This window comes from Ylistrum balloti, unplaced genomic scaffold, assembly GCF_031769215.1.
Source record: "Ylistrum balloti isolate Yb309-2 unplaced genomic scaffold, AGI_CSIRO_Ybal_v1 Utg369892, whole genome shotgun sequence".
Lineage (NCBI taxonomy): Eukaryota > Metazoa > Mollusca > Bivalvia > Pectinida > Pectinidae > Ylistrum > Ylistrum balloti.
The window spans coordinates 250338-267653 of record NW_026782024.1 but is presented as its reverse complement, the minus strand read 5'-3'; the positions used below and the strand labels follow the sequence as shown (position 1 = coordinate 267653).

General features: G+C 34.6%; 1 protein-coding gene across 1 annotated transcript; it reads right to left on the bottom strand.

Moving 5' to 3' along the window:
• Window positions 1-2324: 2324 nt before the first annotated feature.
• Window positions 2325-13278, bottom strand: LOC132546480 (pyruvate dehydrogenase phosphatase regulatory subunit, mitochondrial-like). The gene is made up of 17 exons (XM_060210199.1): window positions 13031-13278; window positions 12711-12841; window positions 12088-12169; window positions 11526-11607; window positions 11162-11243; window positions 9767-9888; window positions 8918-9032; window positions 8303-8455; window positions 7940-8064; window positions 7591-7783; window positions 7036-7185; window positions 5970-6112; window positions 4969-5117; window positions 4285-4492; window positions 3486-3575; window positions 3137-3316; window positions 2325-2633 (listed from the first exon to the last, which is right to left on the bottom strand). Exons 1-17 carry the CDS (start codon window positions 13276-13278, stop codon window positions 2325-2327), a joined length of 2562 nt encoding a protein of 853 aa, XP_060066182.1.
• Window positions 13279-17316: the final 4038 nt, after the last annotated feature.

Sequence of the window (17316 nt, the reverse complement as noted above, 5' to 3'; positions counted from 1 at the left end):
GTGTCTTTTGACATGTCGGAAATTCCGTTCCACTTTTCTACCGTACCACAGAAACATACAGCCATATTCACTCATTTCAGTAATAGGTAGCAAATTTCAAACGTCGTTCAAAGCAACTTCACGAAATTTGATCTTAGAAAAAGCAAAAATAACAAAATTGTCAACATCATAATCCAAACTCAAATTCATTAAAACAAGAAAAAATATGAAAAAAGAAATATTTACACGGAAACTCCTGACCAGGTGTTCCGGGAGAGTAATCGTCTTCTCGATCATCGACGATGCTCGCCATGTAAACCTTGGTCAATCCAAGAAGGTAATGTCACATTCTCAAATGAGAACAAGATACATAACAACAAGCACACTTACGAGCATCAAACACGACCAGCATCATGTCATACAAATAAATAGACGACATCTTGAACGGAAATTGTGATAACCACTATAGTTTGGGAATTCAAAGATCACTATGACGACCCTAAAACGTTCCCATAATGTTTATCAACCTGCTTCTTCTGAAACCCTGTGGTGTGTTCGTCTAACATGATAATGGGAATATCGAAATCAGCTGCAACGCGTAAACACCATAGGTTGGGTATGCAGAGATATTGATATTCAGAAATAGAATATTCACCTCGTTTATCATACAGCTTGGTGGGAAAATGTACAGAGAAGTCTTTAATTTCCAATAAGGATGAGTGCTTCCGATGGTCGTATTCAATAAATTTCTTGTTATTTAAAGACAAGACGCCATCAATATACCTGAAAGTGAAATTAAACAACTTTGCAAGGTCTTCGATAAATTCAGCCTCGTGTGAAAACAATACCAAGTCAGCAAACACAGGGGCACAGTTAGTTGTCATAGGCATGCCAATAGTCTGTTGGAAGATCTTACCGCCGAACTCGGCAAAGATGTTGTGAACCAGAAACTGGATCATTTTTAGGGTTTCGTCCTCCTTATATTTCGCCTTTGATTTGGACGTATGTTTTTAACGAAATGCGATTCAGTATAGTTCAAGGCCATTTATCTACACCGTCGTTCACCGTTTTTGGAGAAGAAAGCTCTTATAATAAGGGAACGAAGGTTTTGAATGTGGCATTGTGGTGGAAAGAATAATGTTCTTATAGAAATGTTTTTTAGAAGAGCGTGTTGAAGATTTGTCAAAAGCTCCACATGCTATTACTTCCACTTCTTGAGTAAACATTATCACAAGAAATCTGTAACCCATATTTGATTGTACTTTGAATGGTGGTTAGTAGTTTTGAGAAGACTTGATTGGACAGCAAGACGAACCAGCAATAAAATGTTGTTTGTATGTATTCTTATGGAGTTTAGGAGTCCAATGTAAACGGGAGAGGTCCGTATTCTTATCATGAATAGGTTTTCATGGGGTTTCCGTCGTTATCAACAAGTCCAGTTTTTTGTATACACGAAGTGTAATATTTTTTGCAGAAAATGATCAAGCTATTGGATGCCTTTTCTGCAGGCACAATTACATACTTTTCAGGTAAATTTTGAAATGATTTTAGCGTAAATATATAAAAATTCATTATGTTTTCAACAAGAAATTTTCATAATTTTAACTGGGGCCGAGATGTACTTGTAAGCTCCTTTTCTCGGACACGACATTTGATTTTTCTGTGTGATCACATATAAGCTGAGTGGCTACAGTGCACAATGCACAACGAACCTAGAAACAAAACAATTTTTATATTTAAATCACCATCTTTCATACTGCAACTAAATCTTTTTTTTTGTCCCGAGACACTTAATTTCAACCACCGTTCTCGATTTTAGTTATCACTTTGTATCTGTTTTATGTTCCATTTATGGGATGTAATTTATGTAATAGTTGTGTCTTGATAAAGGGGCAGATTGTCTCGAAAATTTGACAATTCGCTTGTTCGTACTGTCGTTATTACTTGATCATAAGGTCTTTCACTACCTACGTAAGATATTTAACATAACTTGATGAATCACGAGGCTGAGTTTGCTTTTGAATTAAAGTTTGGTTCGCTAACCAATAATAATGTTAGACAAAAGCATTTGAACCTAGATGTGTAGATAATAGAAGGGCTAGCCAAGTGATCGGATTCAATTCACCATATAACGTTTAAAGTTAAGATTTTAATAGAGAATATGATTACAACAAATTACACTTCTTACCTATCATAACGTTTTATTGCATACTTCATTTGTTGACTGATCACTAGTAACAGTAGTACGACTGGTACCTGAAAAAGTATTCGTGAGAGGTGATTGGACATAAGTGCAGGGGTATTTGATATTTAATTTTGTTCTTTCTACAAAAGTAACAGTTGAGTTACATTTCCACAGCCGCATTGTACATCTTCGTACCGATAGCCAGTTTGTAGTTGTCCTTGTTTCCACCATCTTGTTCTGAACTGGTGTTGACGTAACCTAAACAAATGACCTTCCGAAGGTCAAAGTTGAACCCACACGAAGACGTTGAACCTACACACTGGTCATTTTGGTATATAGGTTCTCCACCCCACGGCCAGGTGTCGCATTCAATGTTTAAGTCTTTCAAGGTCAAATGGACAAGTTGTTTACTCGTTCCATTTCTTGTCTGCAGTTCTAACGCTTCTCTACCCAGAAAGGAATTAGTTTTCTGAAAAGCAAAACAGTAAGAATTCAAATTTCCTAATACTTGATAATAACTTTTTGTTAATGAAGACCGGACTTTGTTACATGTTATGAAAATCAAGTAATTCACAAAAACTATGCGGTAATTGTATATATATATTAAAATTATGTGCTCATATATGTTGTGATAATAAACATTACAGAAAGAAAACAGTATTGGTCAATACATTTTTCATTTATTTATTTCAACAGTGGTCTTACCAAAGAACTTATCAAAGACATCAAAGCAACATACTTCAACTGGTACTTATCATTGATAAGAATAAACAGAAATACATGGTTTGGTCAACGTTCCTTGAAAATAATCCCCATTTTCAACAAAATATCAAACCTTGTTTGACAACTGATGTAAAAAAAACCGCTGCATGAAGAAATGTCAAAGTTCTTAGTATATTCCTAACCGTATTACTTGCCATGCATATTAGGAAACTACAATGAAGACCGGTTGTAAGTAGTAGTGAACGTTACCTCTAGACAGACGTTAGAAGATTTCCCACACTCCAATGGTGTTGTTGAGGACGAAATATCTTCTTCTTGGGATGCAATTTTATTTTCTAGCCGAAGATGTTTCATGACATAATGGCCTCCTTCCTTGATATCGTACTTCTTTCCATTCTCCTTTAAAGCCTCATACACTTGCAACGTGTTCTACAAAAACATATATTATATCTTGAATAACATACTTATATATGCTGACTAAACGCGTTTCTAGATTATGAATTAACAAATGCTGATGGTATTAGTTGTACCCTCTAGAATGTAGTAAAGCACATCGTAGTAATGGAACTATTGTTCTACATTTGAAAGAAGTTAATACCTCTGTCGGGACATGTAGAGTGAATGCGTCATTTCCTGCCAATGGTATTCTCATGGTACGGATACCACAGGAAAATCCAACATCTAAAATCTGAAAATAAATATGAGATAAGAATGTATGTCTTAGAAGAACGAAATTTGTAGGTAGTAAATGTAATTCTTTTAATTATAATTCAATTAAATTTGTAGCATGATTCAGAATATACATATGTACTTGACGTTCTTCTAAAAAATATCAGATATATATATAAAAAAAATACTTCTCTGTCTAACATTTCTTTCCATCGTTTTGAATTTTCAACAGTCACCAAGGCTTCAAAATGCAGGCCCATAGCATCACTTACGAGTTCTTGAAGGACGAAAATGCTATATGTTGCAGTCTAATTAATTGTTTTGACTCTACTGTGTGTAATTCTATGGTTGAAAACAAAGCTGTCATTCACTTTGTGTCTTTTATACAAAATTCGAGATTGCAAGTAGTAGACGCTGCTGGTTGACTATTAATTATCGAGGTTTACCATAAATTGTATGCCAAGCTTTAATTCAATCACGTATATTAACGTCTTCTGCAATTATCGGATTATGACTAGCGAAACTCTTGGTCTTTATCATGGCATTTTCTTTGTACAATGTTAGATAACATAGCTGCTCAATTCTCCGGGTTTTTTTTCAAATTCCATACTGCCGCGTCATTAAATACTTAATTTGGATCTTAAAAAACAAATCACTGTATTTTAATCGTTCTGAAGTGTGGCATTTACAAAGGAAGATTTAATATACACATGAAAGCGTTTCTTAACCTTGCACGTCATTGGATGGAAGTCTTTGGACAGAATGGACACGTCACATAAATCCCCCATCAACGCTTCGTTTCTTGGCCCAATAATTGTCAGTGAAGAAAATGATGAATCACTTTCGACAAGATCAACTGTTCCATCCGAGGGAAGGTGTCGCCTCATCCAGGTCAGCATCCGACGCTGGTGGTTGGTAGTTGCTGTTATCAGGAATCTAAGAAAATCCAAACTCAAAGACTTCAAGTTACATACTTGTTAACATCTTCACAGTACTTATGTCTATATTCATCAAACTGTATATAGCAATGAAGACCAGTAAAACGTTTGAATTATTGTGCATACCCGACATTTGTCGCTATTCTAAAAACAGTGTTTTCATCAAGTAGATAGAAAGGTGTTAGAACAAGTTCATAGTCGCCATAAGGATCTCATTATAGTATCTTGAAGTTTGGGTGTCTTAAGGGTGTAGGATAGTTTCGTGATTTTAAAGGAAATCATCGTTTTCCTGCAGTTATATCAGTTTGTATGAACTAAATATAGATTTTTTTAAAATCTTGACTCTTATACCTGTTGAGAGCTAAAGGCTTGAATCTGTACATGTTGAGAGCTGAAGACGGGGATTTTATATCTGTTGAGAGCTGAAGACGGGGCTTTCATACCAATAGGAGCTAAAGACTTCATTTGTTATACCTGTTGGGAGCTAAAGAGACGACACTGCCGTCAACAACGTATCCCCCTTGCTGGTTTAGCATTCCAGTCGATGTGATATGACCGGCCTTTCCTGATATGTTGTTACAACACAAATCCTGGAGATACTGGAGAGCTTCACCGCCATCAGACTGATAACATTGATAAAATACAGCTATCAGAATATTTTCTGGGAAAGAGGATTGGTAACTTGTATATCCACCGATCATAAAATGCTTCAATATGATTTCTATTGTTTAACAATATGATTAGGAAAATTTGACGATTTTTCATGTGTATATACATATAAATTAAAGATCATACCTTTACCTCACACGTTGTAAAGTTCTATGTGGCTATAAGACAGACATTGTCAGGACAATATACCATACCTTAACTTTACACATTGTTAAGCATGACGTGTCTATGAGACAGACACTGTCTTTACATTAGCTCATACCTTAACCTAATACACTGTGAAGTATAATGTGCCTATGAAACAGACACTGTCTTTACGTTAGTTCATACCTTAACTTCACACATTGTGAAGCATGATGTGTCTATGAGACAGACACTGTCTTTACGTTAGTTCATACCTTAACTTTACACATTGTAAAGCATGACGTGTCTATGAGACACACACTATCTTTACGTTAGTTCATACCTTAACTTCACACATTGTGAAGCATGAAGTGTCTATGAGACACACACTGTCTTTACGTTAGTTCATACCTTAACTTTACATATTGTTAAGTATGACGTGTCTATGAGACAGACACTGTCTTAACATTAGCTCATACCTTAACCTCATACACTGTGAAGCATAATGTGCCTATGAAACAGACATTGTCTTTACATTAGCTCATACCTTAACTTCACACATTGTGAAGCATGATGTGTCTATGAGACAGACACTGTTTTTCCATTAGCTCATACCTTAACCTCACACATTGTGAAGCATGAAGTGTCTATGAGATACATACTGTCTTTACGTTAGTTCATACCTTAACCTCACACATTGTGAAGCATGATGTGTCTATGAGACACACACTGTCTTTACATGCTCTATACTCAGCCTCCACATCATCAAACCATGATGGCTTGCGGAATGTTGGTTCCTCTAAATGGTACGGATCGAAAGGTTTATCTGGAAAAGATTGTCGTCATCTTAGAAATTAAATTATCATATAAGCAGATTGTATTCATTAATAGCAAACATGTTTGAAACATCTTCGGATGGTACAAAAGACATCTTTTAATTGTTCGTATTAGATATCATATATGACGATAAATGAATTTAACTGTGTTTTATAGTTTATTTATCCTTCTTAATTGTGTCAGTTATGCTAAAGATAATACACATGTTAAAGCTCGCCCGAAACAAACTTAACAGATTCGATGGGAAAGTGAAATTATTATTATCAAAACAGGCCACAAATTTATTGACAACGTCATTCATACCAGAAATGGAAATCAAGGACACGACATACTCTTCTACATCAGCCACTTATCGTGATCTTTTCCAACAACGAAACCAACATAGACAGCTTTTCAAGAAAACCATGATTATTTCAATTTCCCTATAGTGAATTTTCCCTTTTTGATAGTAACAGTCTTGAATCTCAAACCTATTGTGTTTACATGTCAGAGTTGACACGGTAGCCGATGGACAGTTCCGATTATCACGATTTCGGTGCAAGAAGTCGTCAACTGACGGACAAGCTGGAGTTTAAAACGATGCAGGTTGATGAAAATTATAGGGAAGTTTAATGGTCATCATAGTGATCACACTGAGAAATATTAGATTTATTCAATTTTTGTGTTTGACATGAATCTGGATGTGTTTGATGCCAAAACTTCAATTCAACTTTATGATACAGATTTTCGTTCTTCTACGTTTCATCAGTGTTGCGAAGGAACCAAAGAGTGAAAATCTAAATGATGATTCTGGAAAATCTAAATAGACCAAAACCATGCTGCGATATAACATGCAATTACACCCCTGGAATCCAAGTAAAATAATATCAAAACAAAATTAGGAATTAATTACTTTTCCCCATTAAAATCTACCTTTCAGCCCCCTGAAATACAAGGGCCGTTCGTATCCTTGTAGATCCCCGAAGCAGGCGCCCGATCTCTCCAGTAACGTGTGTATCGGGGATGTTTTTATCTTCCTTCCCCTTGTCCAATGAGTATAGGGATATCGTAGTTTGTAGGCACCTTCATCAACAATTGAACAATAATTATTGTTATAAACTTTTGCTAACTTCTTATTTCGCAAAAATTCAATGAATGTTTATCTCTCAACACATGCTATCACATTAAATGCAATGAGATAGTGGCAAATGAACGAAAAACAGAACTTTGGGTAATATTGACCTTGATTATGAGCAATTGTATTTTTTATATAACTTTCTGTGTGTGTGTGTTTATAGTTATATCATTTGAATATCGTTCAAATCGAATATTTGAAAACTTTTCTATACACAAAGATAATATAAACTAAGGGGCCAGGAATCATGAAACCATACAAAGAACCGAAAGCGAAATTATGTTCATGTGTTATTTAGACCTTATTGATGCTGATCTCTGTATCAACTTTGTGAATAAGGAAATGATCCAAACCTATAACCTCCTTCACGCGCTCATGTAAGAAACGTCTGTTGCAATGAGCTTTATTGTGTCTGAGGATATGGTGAGCATCCAAGCTGGAACTCGGGGCACCGTCTACGATACTCTCCGTAATGTATTTCCCTATACCGGCTGACCCGACCACACCAAGACCGTTCATACCAGCCGCGACAAAGTAGTTCTTCACCTTTACACAAAATAAAAACATTGAAACATTAAAATATTTATAAAACCATCATTTCAAATTGTTAGATGCATTTTTGAACCAAAGAGAAAAATGATATGGATAAAATTCAGCATATCCGTTACGATGTATTTTGATGAAGAGAAGAAGCCTACTGACCTCGGCTGATTCGCCAAGAATCCAGTTCCCGTCAGCTGTAAAACTTTCCGGACCGTTGACAAGTGTCCGTACTTCAGCCGTTTCCATGGCAGGAAATCTGTTGAGTATAGGCTCCAAAATGACCTCTGAAATATAATGTTTAAGTTAGTTTCTAAATCTATAAGTAATTCGTTCAGTTCGAACAAATTTTATGATTTACAGAACGAAGGAATTAAAGATCATTAGAATCACAACACTGGAACCCTCGTCATATTATGTGTTAAGCTTACAACTACATAGTAATCTAGATTTCAAATACATATATATTCTCCTAAAAAACGACAAAATGCAGTTAAGTTGTTTTGATTAACCAGGAGTCCTTACGAAAATGATCCCAATCTGACGAGAGGAGTTGAAATTCAAATTTCTCTGGCATTCCGAAGGAGAAGGTAGGTTTGCCTTCCAACTCAAATCCTCCAGCAAGAAGACCCCCACTCCACTCCCGAGCATAGATAGAGCCATCGTAATCCCTTATCACTGTCAAAACCAACAATGTTATGTTTTAGATGTTGATGTATATCATCATATGCAGCCAAAAGTATTACATTTTTTTTTTATTTTATAATTATTAACATTACGTCACTTCGATTTCAAGATAATTACAGCTTATGATTTCTGTGTCGTCTCTATATTTCGAACAAGATCGCGCTAACGTTAAATACTAATGATAAAAGCATGTCTCCCGTGTATAACGTCAGTTTCCTTGACTGTCTCTGTACTTTCTTCGACAGAGTGAAATTCTGCTGATTTGACAGAATTACAAAGTAATCCCCGTCAGCGAATAGCACATTATATATAACCTTCTGCAGTATCTGTACTTCTCTCAATTATCTCCAATGGATTTTCGTTGATAACATACCAGCTTCGACGATTTTGGTTGTTGAATCCTTATAGTAGTTTTCTATGTTATGTTAAAGTTTCAATGTTTTCTAAAAGTACCTGGCATCATTGAGTCCATATTAGGTATAGCCAATGACACAATATAAAAGTGTTCATTGGAATGAAGGGGCACCTGGACAGGAGGAATCGACCTAGCTCCAAGATGTCGCGCCCACTAGCAAATAAGATATAACTGATATATAACTGGAACAGAAATATATAAACTTATCAAGTATGATGTTATCAATTTTCAACTAGAGAACTAGAGGTAAATTGGTTACACAACGAGCGGTGTTTGGGGTATATGGTATTTCTTTTACTCGAATTTTGAAAGTTCCTCTACCCATATTAAATTTGTTATTGTCATTATGATCTTTAATGAAATCTCGCTAATTGAAATGCAAAACTGACAATTTCAGAAATACATGGTGACATTGTAACTCATTGTAAACTATAACTAGTTATAATTATAACTAATTAAATCCGTTTGTTATCTCCAAAACCAAAAGCGGGAAGATATCCACATAAACATAAAATTAATACAATACAGTCATGAACTATTTTAGTGCCTGAAGCACCCTTTTTGTCAAAGCATGCTCAAGTATTATACCACATGTGGTATTAAATTATATATAAAAAAAGTTGTCATGATTAATTGATGCTGTGGGAGTTTAATAGCAATCGCCTATTCTTTTAGAAATACATCCTATTAATATGAAATCGATAATTTGTGTGAAATTCGAATACGTTCATTTGTACCTTTATCGTAATTTTGTAAATATAAACATGCGTGATGAATTTCAGTTATCAAGAAATATATCTGAAAACATTTAAAATTAATCTGATATACAACTGCTACACACAATGTACTCAATCGATATGGTCTTACATGTAATGTTTTTTACTCACCTGTCCAGAGCAGTTGACAAAGTATTCACATTGTATATGACCATGAGATGTCTTTACTCCAGTCACCTTGTTGTCTGCAGTGTGCACATCCTCCAACTTAACTCCCTCAAAAACCTGGACCCCTATGTATATTAAATGTCAATATGAATATATCTTATTTTACAGGCACGTCTGGTCCTTATTTAACTTCATTTTCGCCATATCTGCTCACTATAAAATTACGTAACTATTGTTTTGTTCAAGCAACATATCTCGTGTTTTCTAACTCTTTTTTTTTTTTTTTTAATTGCTGACTGTTAACTGTTCCGTTGTATAAGAAGGTTAACGATTGATAATCGCTTACCAATTTACTTATAACCGTGTTATTCTCCATTTTTATACTTATTTTTGATTGCAGGTGATAGACACTGCTGCTAGTCATAAGTTCCCTATTTTTGTCATCACCTGCATTCCACATTTTAATTCATTGCTAGACGTTCTCCTGAAAGATTAATGTTACAATTCATAAAAATGTATTTAATTTTCGACTTGTGTACATCCCTACCTGTATTTTAACATTTATTTTGTCCAATTTTACCTCCTCGGTTCTGTCAGTTCAGAGGTTTAGCATCACGGATTAATTATTTGGCTTTGTTGTGTATCATTCATTTGTAATGAAAGGTTCTATTTTCTTGTGTGTTTTTCGTAAAATCTGAAACTTTTAAACTACTTACCAGGATTTTGTCCTTTCTGCTCATTAATGAACTACTTACATTATATAGCATAACTCAGAGATTTGGGGTGGAGGTATTTTTCAAATGTTTTCCTTTTATCTAAAAGGATGGCCAATGTCAATTGTTGTCACAGGTTAAGTTCAGGCTTTGTCTCTGTGTGTTGGTATATAATTTGTACCTATTAACTTTATTCACACCAAAACATTATTTGCAATTCAAAATGGTTTTATCAGACCGATATATTTTACAGTCCAATATTATTGTCATTCGATTAATCGAAATATCAGCATACTTTTAAAACAACAAAGGAAACCCCGATATGTCAACAGAATCTTAAATCAAACTCAGATTCGATTTAACTAGGGCAAAGTATGAACAAAAGATTTTATCCGGGGAAAATATAAGGAGAATAACAACGGGTTTTTCCGAAAGGGTAAGCATCTTGTGCTGCATTGGCATACACATTTGTAGATATTTGTCTTCCAAACGAGAACAACACTTAAAAAAACTTCTAACACGTCCAAATTCATATCACACAAGGAGATTTGACACCAGTTTCACATTTCCATATTTAATTACGTTACATCATAATACACAAGTCACTAAATTTAGATAGTTCCTGTTGTAAATGAAGGAAGCAGTAAAGGCTTCGATAATTGACTGGAAAAATGTGTTATACTACCTTTAGATTTAGCCACACTGTTGTATGCGTATACTAGGTCATTCGGAGCCACCACTCCATCTCCTGGTACCCAGAGCCCACCCTGGGAAACGATAATGAAAACATAATACATTTTATCCTTTTATATTCACAAGCATGTGTTAACTGTGTAATCAAGAAGAAATGCAACTATTAATACCGAACAGTAAGTTTGGAATGTCACACAGTAACGTTCGTGCATCAGGAAAATTTAAAAGTAAGTAAATAAAATTGTTGGAATATATATATATATATGAGTACCTGAGGCTATAAAGAAGAAAAGGTGTATGAAAATTTAGTTTAGGTTGAAGTCGGTCAAATTTCACTTGTTATTTTACTTCTTTACCTGAAGATCGGTCGTTTTAATCCATGGACACAATCCAAGGATTTCTGATGGCGATACCAGATAAGATTCCACTCCGAGTGCCCTTCAAATTGAAACAGAAACGTGCAAAAACAACAAAGAAAATATCATCATTTTAACAGAATCTTAAACTCGAATTCGTTGACATTCTGTAAAATAAAAACAAGAGGAAGTACAGGGCGACTAAAACCAGGCTTTCCGGAAGGATAAATAGCTTTTGCTTCGTCGACCACACCAAACATATTGAGGACAATTAAGCAAGATCGGAACGACCAGGTATATTAAATGGCACCAAACACGTCAAACTCCCAAACAAATTAATGTCATGTAATTTAAGAGCAGCAGATGTAGGTTTTTTTATCAATTAAGAAGACTAATTATAATGCATTGTTTAAATTCATGTTATATTTGTGAAAATAGTTTTTTTTTGAAATCGTTAGTTTTTACATACAAGTACACATACCTGGTATATTCCTCCTAAGACAGGGCTAATTTTTTTCGCCAAAGAAATAAACTTATTTAGATCGTTCATGGATTGTCTTACTTAGCAAGTGAATGTTTCCTCTCAATGGTGACAAGTCTGTCCTTTGTTTGGGCGAGAAGTAAACTTCCACACTGTTTCCATCCTAGTTACATTAGACACATAACTATCATCACAATGAAATTATTTAATATGGACATAGACAAATATGCAACGTTTTCATTTATGTAATTTCAGGCTTCATAACAACATATATAGATTCTAGTCTTAATAACTAATAACGGATGACGTACTGTCCTGTATTTATTGTTTTTGATATATGCTTTCGTTTATTTCGTGGTACTTTTAATCCGCGAATTTATATGACCACGAACTGCAGAATAAGTTTAAGTAGAAATATTTGCATATTTGGCTATATCTATCCACAACATCAAGTAACAATGAGAGAATTATAAGATTATACAGTATGTGGTATACACTAGTACGGTATTTTTCATATCTCAACGCATAAAACACGCTTTTATTAAGATGCATATCTTAGGATCAAATTTACAAGAAATCTTTGTTATGTTGAAATAATTGCCACCTTTAACATAACTTAGATAAGCAGAAAAAGAAATCCATCCACTATTTCTTATATTACACATTAATGATAAGAGGATCGGATGTTTTGTTCATTTTCTTACCTATACCGTGGCTCTTCTCCAGGTTTTTATATAGCCGTAGTCCATATCCAATAAGCTGACAGCCACCTATATCGTCCTTCCCAAGCTGGCCTATCAAACCAGCCGAATGCCAAGTTGTGCCGCATGTCAGACTACAAATAATATTAGAGGACGAAAGTGGGTTTACAATGAGAAATACAGTACTTATGAATGTTGTTACTCATTCTTGCGACTTATTCTTTTTATATAAGACCGAGCGAAGTTTCGATAAGCGATGTTATTACTTCCTTCATCTGCTTACCTAGTTAAAATTAGTATTGAACAAGCAGTTTTGTACATACCTGCCCTGTTCTAGCAAGACCACATCACTCCATCCTCTCTCTGTCAGGTGATAGGCTACAGATGTACCAAGAACGCCCCCTCCACAAATGACCACACGGGCGCTGGACGGGACGTGTTTGGTCACGTCGCTGATACTTTGTGATGCTACTTGTCGTGAATCTTTACAAGAAAGACGTGCTAATGAAAAACGTCTTGTATTGTTTAAAGCGAATAAATATGACCATCCAATTCCTCTCCTTAATAACATGTTTCCAGAATCGACCACGCTTTATCTATACATCTATTAACACTGCCCTTACTGTACAAACATTGAATAGATATCCGGTGACAGATAATAGTACTCCACACGCAGTATTACCATATTACGTAACATCACTGTGTTGACAATATTTGTAGTTTTCACATGAAAGGGCTGTTATATTTTATTGAACTCACAAATCGCCTAACACAATACTAATTATAAAGTGTATATGGTTTCTGTAAGATAACACAGATATTATACAGCGACCACATTCGCTTGTGTGGCTGGTAAATTATGATAGTAAAAAGACGTGCTAATGAAAAAGTCTTGTATTGTTTAGAGCGAATATATATATGACAGTCCAGTTCCTTTCCTAACGTGTCTCCTGAATAGACCACGGTATACCAAATCTGTCCTTACTGAAAAGATATCACAAGGACCTACAATGCATAATATCGCACTTATTATTATCAACTGAATAGATAATATAGAGTATCGACGGCGTAGAGTACGATGGCCTACAAGACCCCGACAAAATGATATGATTTTTTATGACCTTGAAAAGTGAATCACTGACAACAACGTCAAAACATCATTTCTGATGAGTTAAAATTGTGTGAGTATTGGGGTCCCTAAAGCAATTAAATGGTTATTTAAATGGATATTTCCACTGTATTAATACATTTCCAGACAAATATCGTATTTCCCATAATTACACATCAGCTGAAAGTATGAAAAGGCAGTTTGGTAACCAAAATAAAAGACATTCCATACTATTAAATGTCGTTATGTAAGGATGACAGCCTTATCATGGTATAATTTGTCATCCTTGGTATTCTTTCGTTCAGGTAGTTTCACATGTTTCTGTACCATGGCTGTTTTCAGCCGTTGTTTTGGTACAGGAAAATACAAAAGCAATGATATATTTATTTTTGTGTCAACGATGATACACAAAGAAGTGAATTTTCACATCATTTTGTGCCATGCAAAAGGACACTATAGTACAGAATGATATGAAAATTCATTTCATTTTGTGAGGCACGTGTCGGCCATAGTAACATTTTAAGACATTTTCTCAAGAACTGATTATTGAGTAGATGTGTATTTAATACACACTATATAAACGGTCCTGACTTTACATTATCCCACTGTTTAAGTATCAGGGTTCACTTATATGTGATTTGTATAAATTTCTAGATTACAAGTGAACGTTTAGTCCCTGACTTACATGCCACGTTTAAAGGCAGTCAACACTGCTGATAATGTCCATTTTCCAATTTTAATTTTGTCTTTATCCCTTATTGAATACTATATTCTCCTGACTGTCGAAAATGTTTAATTACAGAATTTATGGAGGATATAATTTTTAAATCACAAGATAAATGGAAAAAATACAATTTCTCGAATTATGGGACTTGTACACATCACCATTTAAGTTTTCAAATTCCTTTCAATATTTTTTGTTTTTTCTCAGTCATCTACTTTGAACATCTAGACCCTTAGCATTCCTGACGAACGTTACAACTAAACTGAAGAATGCAGTTATAATTCATTATCTGGCTTTAACTAATTCTGATTAGTTGTTGAAATGTGTTATTCACTTGTGTGTCTGTCGTTTGTACAATCTTGATACCGTTGTCTTGCTTGACTGTCTGGATCATTCACCGGTTAAATGTAGTTTGAATGCAGAGGATACAAACATATTTTATGGAATGCGTTAGTAATACATTTGGAATATATCTTTATGTGCGTTTATAACTGCTGTAAATGCAATAAAACACTGTTCAATATATATTCATTTATGTAGTTTTCCATGAGTTTTTTTTTTTTTTTTTGGTTTTGGTTTTTTTTTTTTTTTTTTTTGTGAAATAAATGATGCAGTTCTGTCTTATGAGCATATTCGTACAATTTTAAATAACATTTTTACAATCGGAAACATTAAAGTTGCTCCGTTGCAGCAATTTCGGACCTAAACAATATTTTACTTAGCCAATGTTCTCTGCTTTAACGTCCTAACTATAAGTTGAGGCTGAAACATATCTGATTACCAATTTTGATATACCATCTTCACGCTTGATTAAAGACTTAAAATTGTTTCCTAACATACACAAAACGATGGTCACATTTTGTGCATGCTATGACCATCCTCTTAGTGCTGATTTTAGGATTTACAGTAACCTTTATGTCCTTTATTGGAGATCCAATTTATACGAGCCAAAAAAATAAATGAAGATGGTTTGATCTCTTTTGAACAGAAAACATATAGAGGTTATTTAGAGATAAACCTTTTCTGCCATAAAAAACAATGTTCTTATGTTCAACTTATTTTTGTTAGATGGGAGGAATTTTTGGACAGATTTGATAATTCCTACCATGAAAATATTCATTTACACAATGATACTAGTTAACATTGCTTTCTTCGTATTACATGGAGCATGTTACGAACTGAGTTTACCTTTATGATAAGCACATGTTGTTCAATATTTCTGTTTATGAAATGAGTTTGTGTTAACTGATCTCACACAACCATAATTAGAAACGTATGATAGGGTAAACTCTGGTAAATCAATCGCTTACATCGATGATAAGCGCAATGATTTCAATATCCCTATTGTGAATTTCCAAATCTGGATAGCAACATCGCTGTGACACCAACCAATGCTGTTTACACATGTTATAGATGATTTGATTTCCAAGAGCTTCTTCCTAATAACAACTTTTTTCAGTACTAGGTGTTAACAGCTTTAGATGAATTCGCTACACAGGCGTTCGTCAGATGTCGGTTGATTGATGCTCGTGAGTATGTCAAGTGGTTCTGTTGTTGTTGCCTTGTCCTCATATGGGAACGCACGACATTACTGCCGTCGATGATGGATTAAGATGCTAAGCCTGTCGGAACACTTGGTGTTACACCTAGTAATATTTTCATGGATCCCCACGTAAAACTTATTTGTAAAAAAACATTGTTTGGCTCTATTGTATCTAACTCCAACTTTGTATTTATAGGTGCTGTTTACTTGTTTTAGCTTTATCAAATTTGTGTTTTAAATTAGATTAGTTTTGAATATCAGTGTTTTCTTTATCATTCTGGTCAGAATCTATTCAAAGAATCTGAATGCAGAGTAATACTTTTTTGAAAGTCAGTATTGCAGAGCTTTGAAATGAGCATGTTCAAAAGGTAGACTCTCTAATTTGTCGATTGTTTACCACTCTTTTTTGCTCTAACACTTTATTTAAATGATTAAATTGATTTTTTCTTTCAAATTTTCTTTTGAATACCAAACACAATTTTGGAAAATAACGTTTCGTGTCCCAAATCACGTATAAACGTCGATTGCTTTTTCTGCCTCGCGGTAACAAGATGGCGATGTCAAGAAGCTCGTGTCAATATAGAATAGTGAATCCACAGCAATTTTTTTTTCTTTTTTTGAAACAAAAAACGCTCTCATACAGAGAGAACGAAGGCGTTCTTGAAATTTAGAATTCAAAGTGCCTATTTTTAAATTTTCGTGATTCCAGTTACTTGCTCCTTAGAGAGGCCTTTCCCCAGAACAACAGTAATCCGTCATTGGGAGTAGTATGCAACCAAGTTTACATTTTAGAATCAGTATTTAATTACCTAATTACCAATTAGAATGTGTTTTCTCGTCATTAGCGTACAAAGTCAGAGGTCTTTGGGTATCTAATGTATGCTTACTTGCAATTAGAACACTTGTATTTTCTGTTGATTTAGTTTCCTGTACACCACTTAAATATTTGGATCAAGAGTTGACACATAACTGTAGGATAAATTTTACGTCATGAGAATTGGACAGCAAGCATAGTCTATACCTCTCCTTAGGCAATACAAAGTGATGCAAACAATATGAGCATACAATAGTTCATACATACATTCATGCTCACATACATAACCACACACACAAACAACAATCCTAACACACACAAGCACGTGTGCATTCACTACATTTTCGTTGAGACGTTCAGGTTCATTATTTTCCTCTCCTGGATTTGGAAGGAGTATGTTTGTCTAACAAACGTATAATC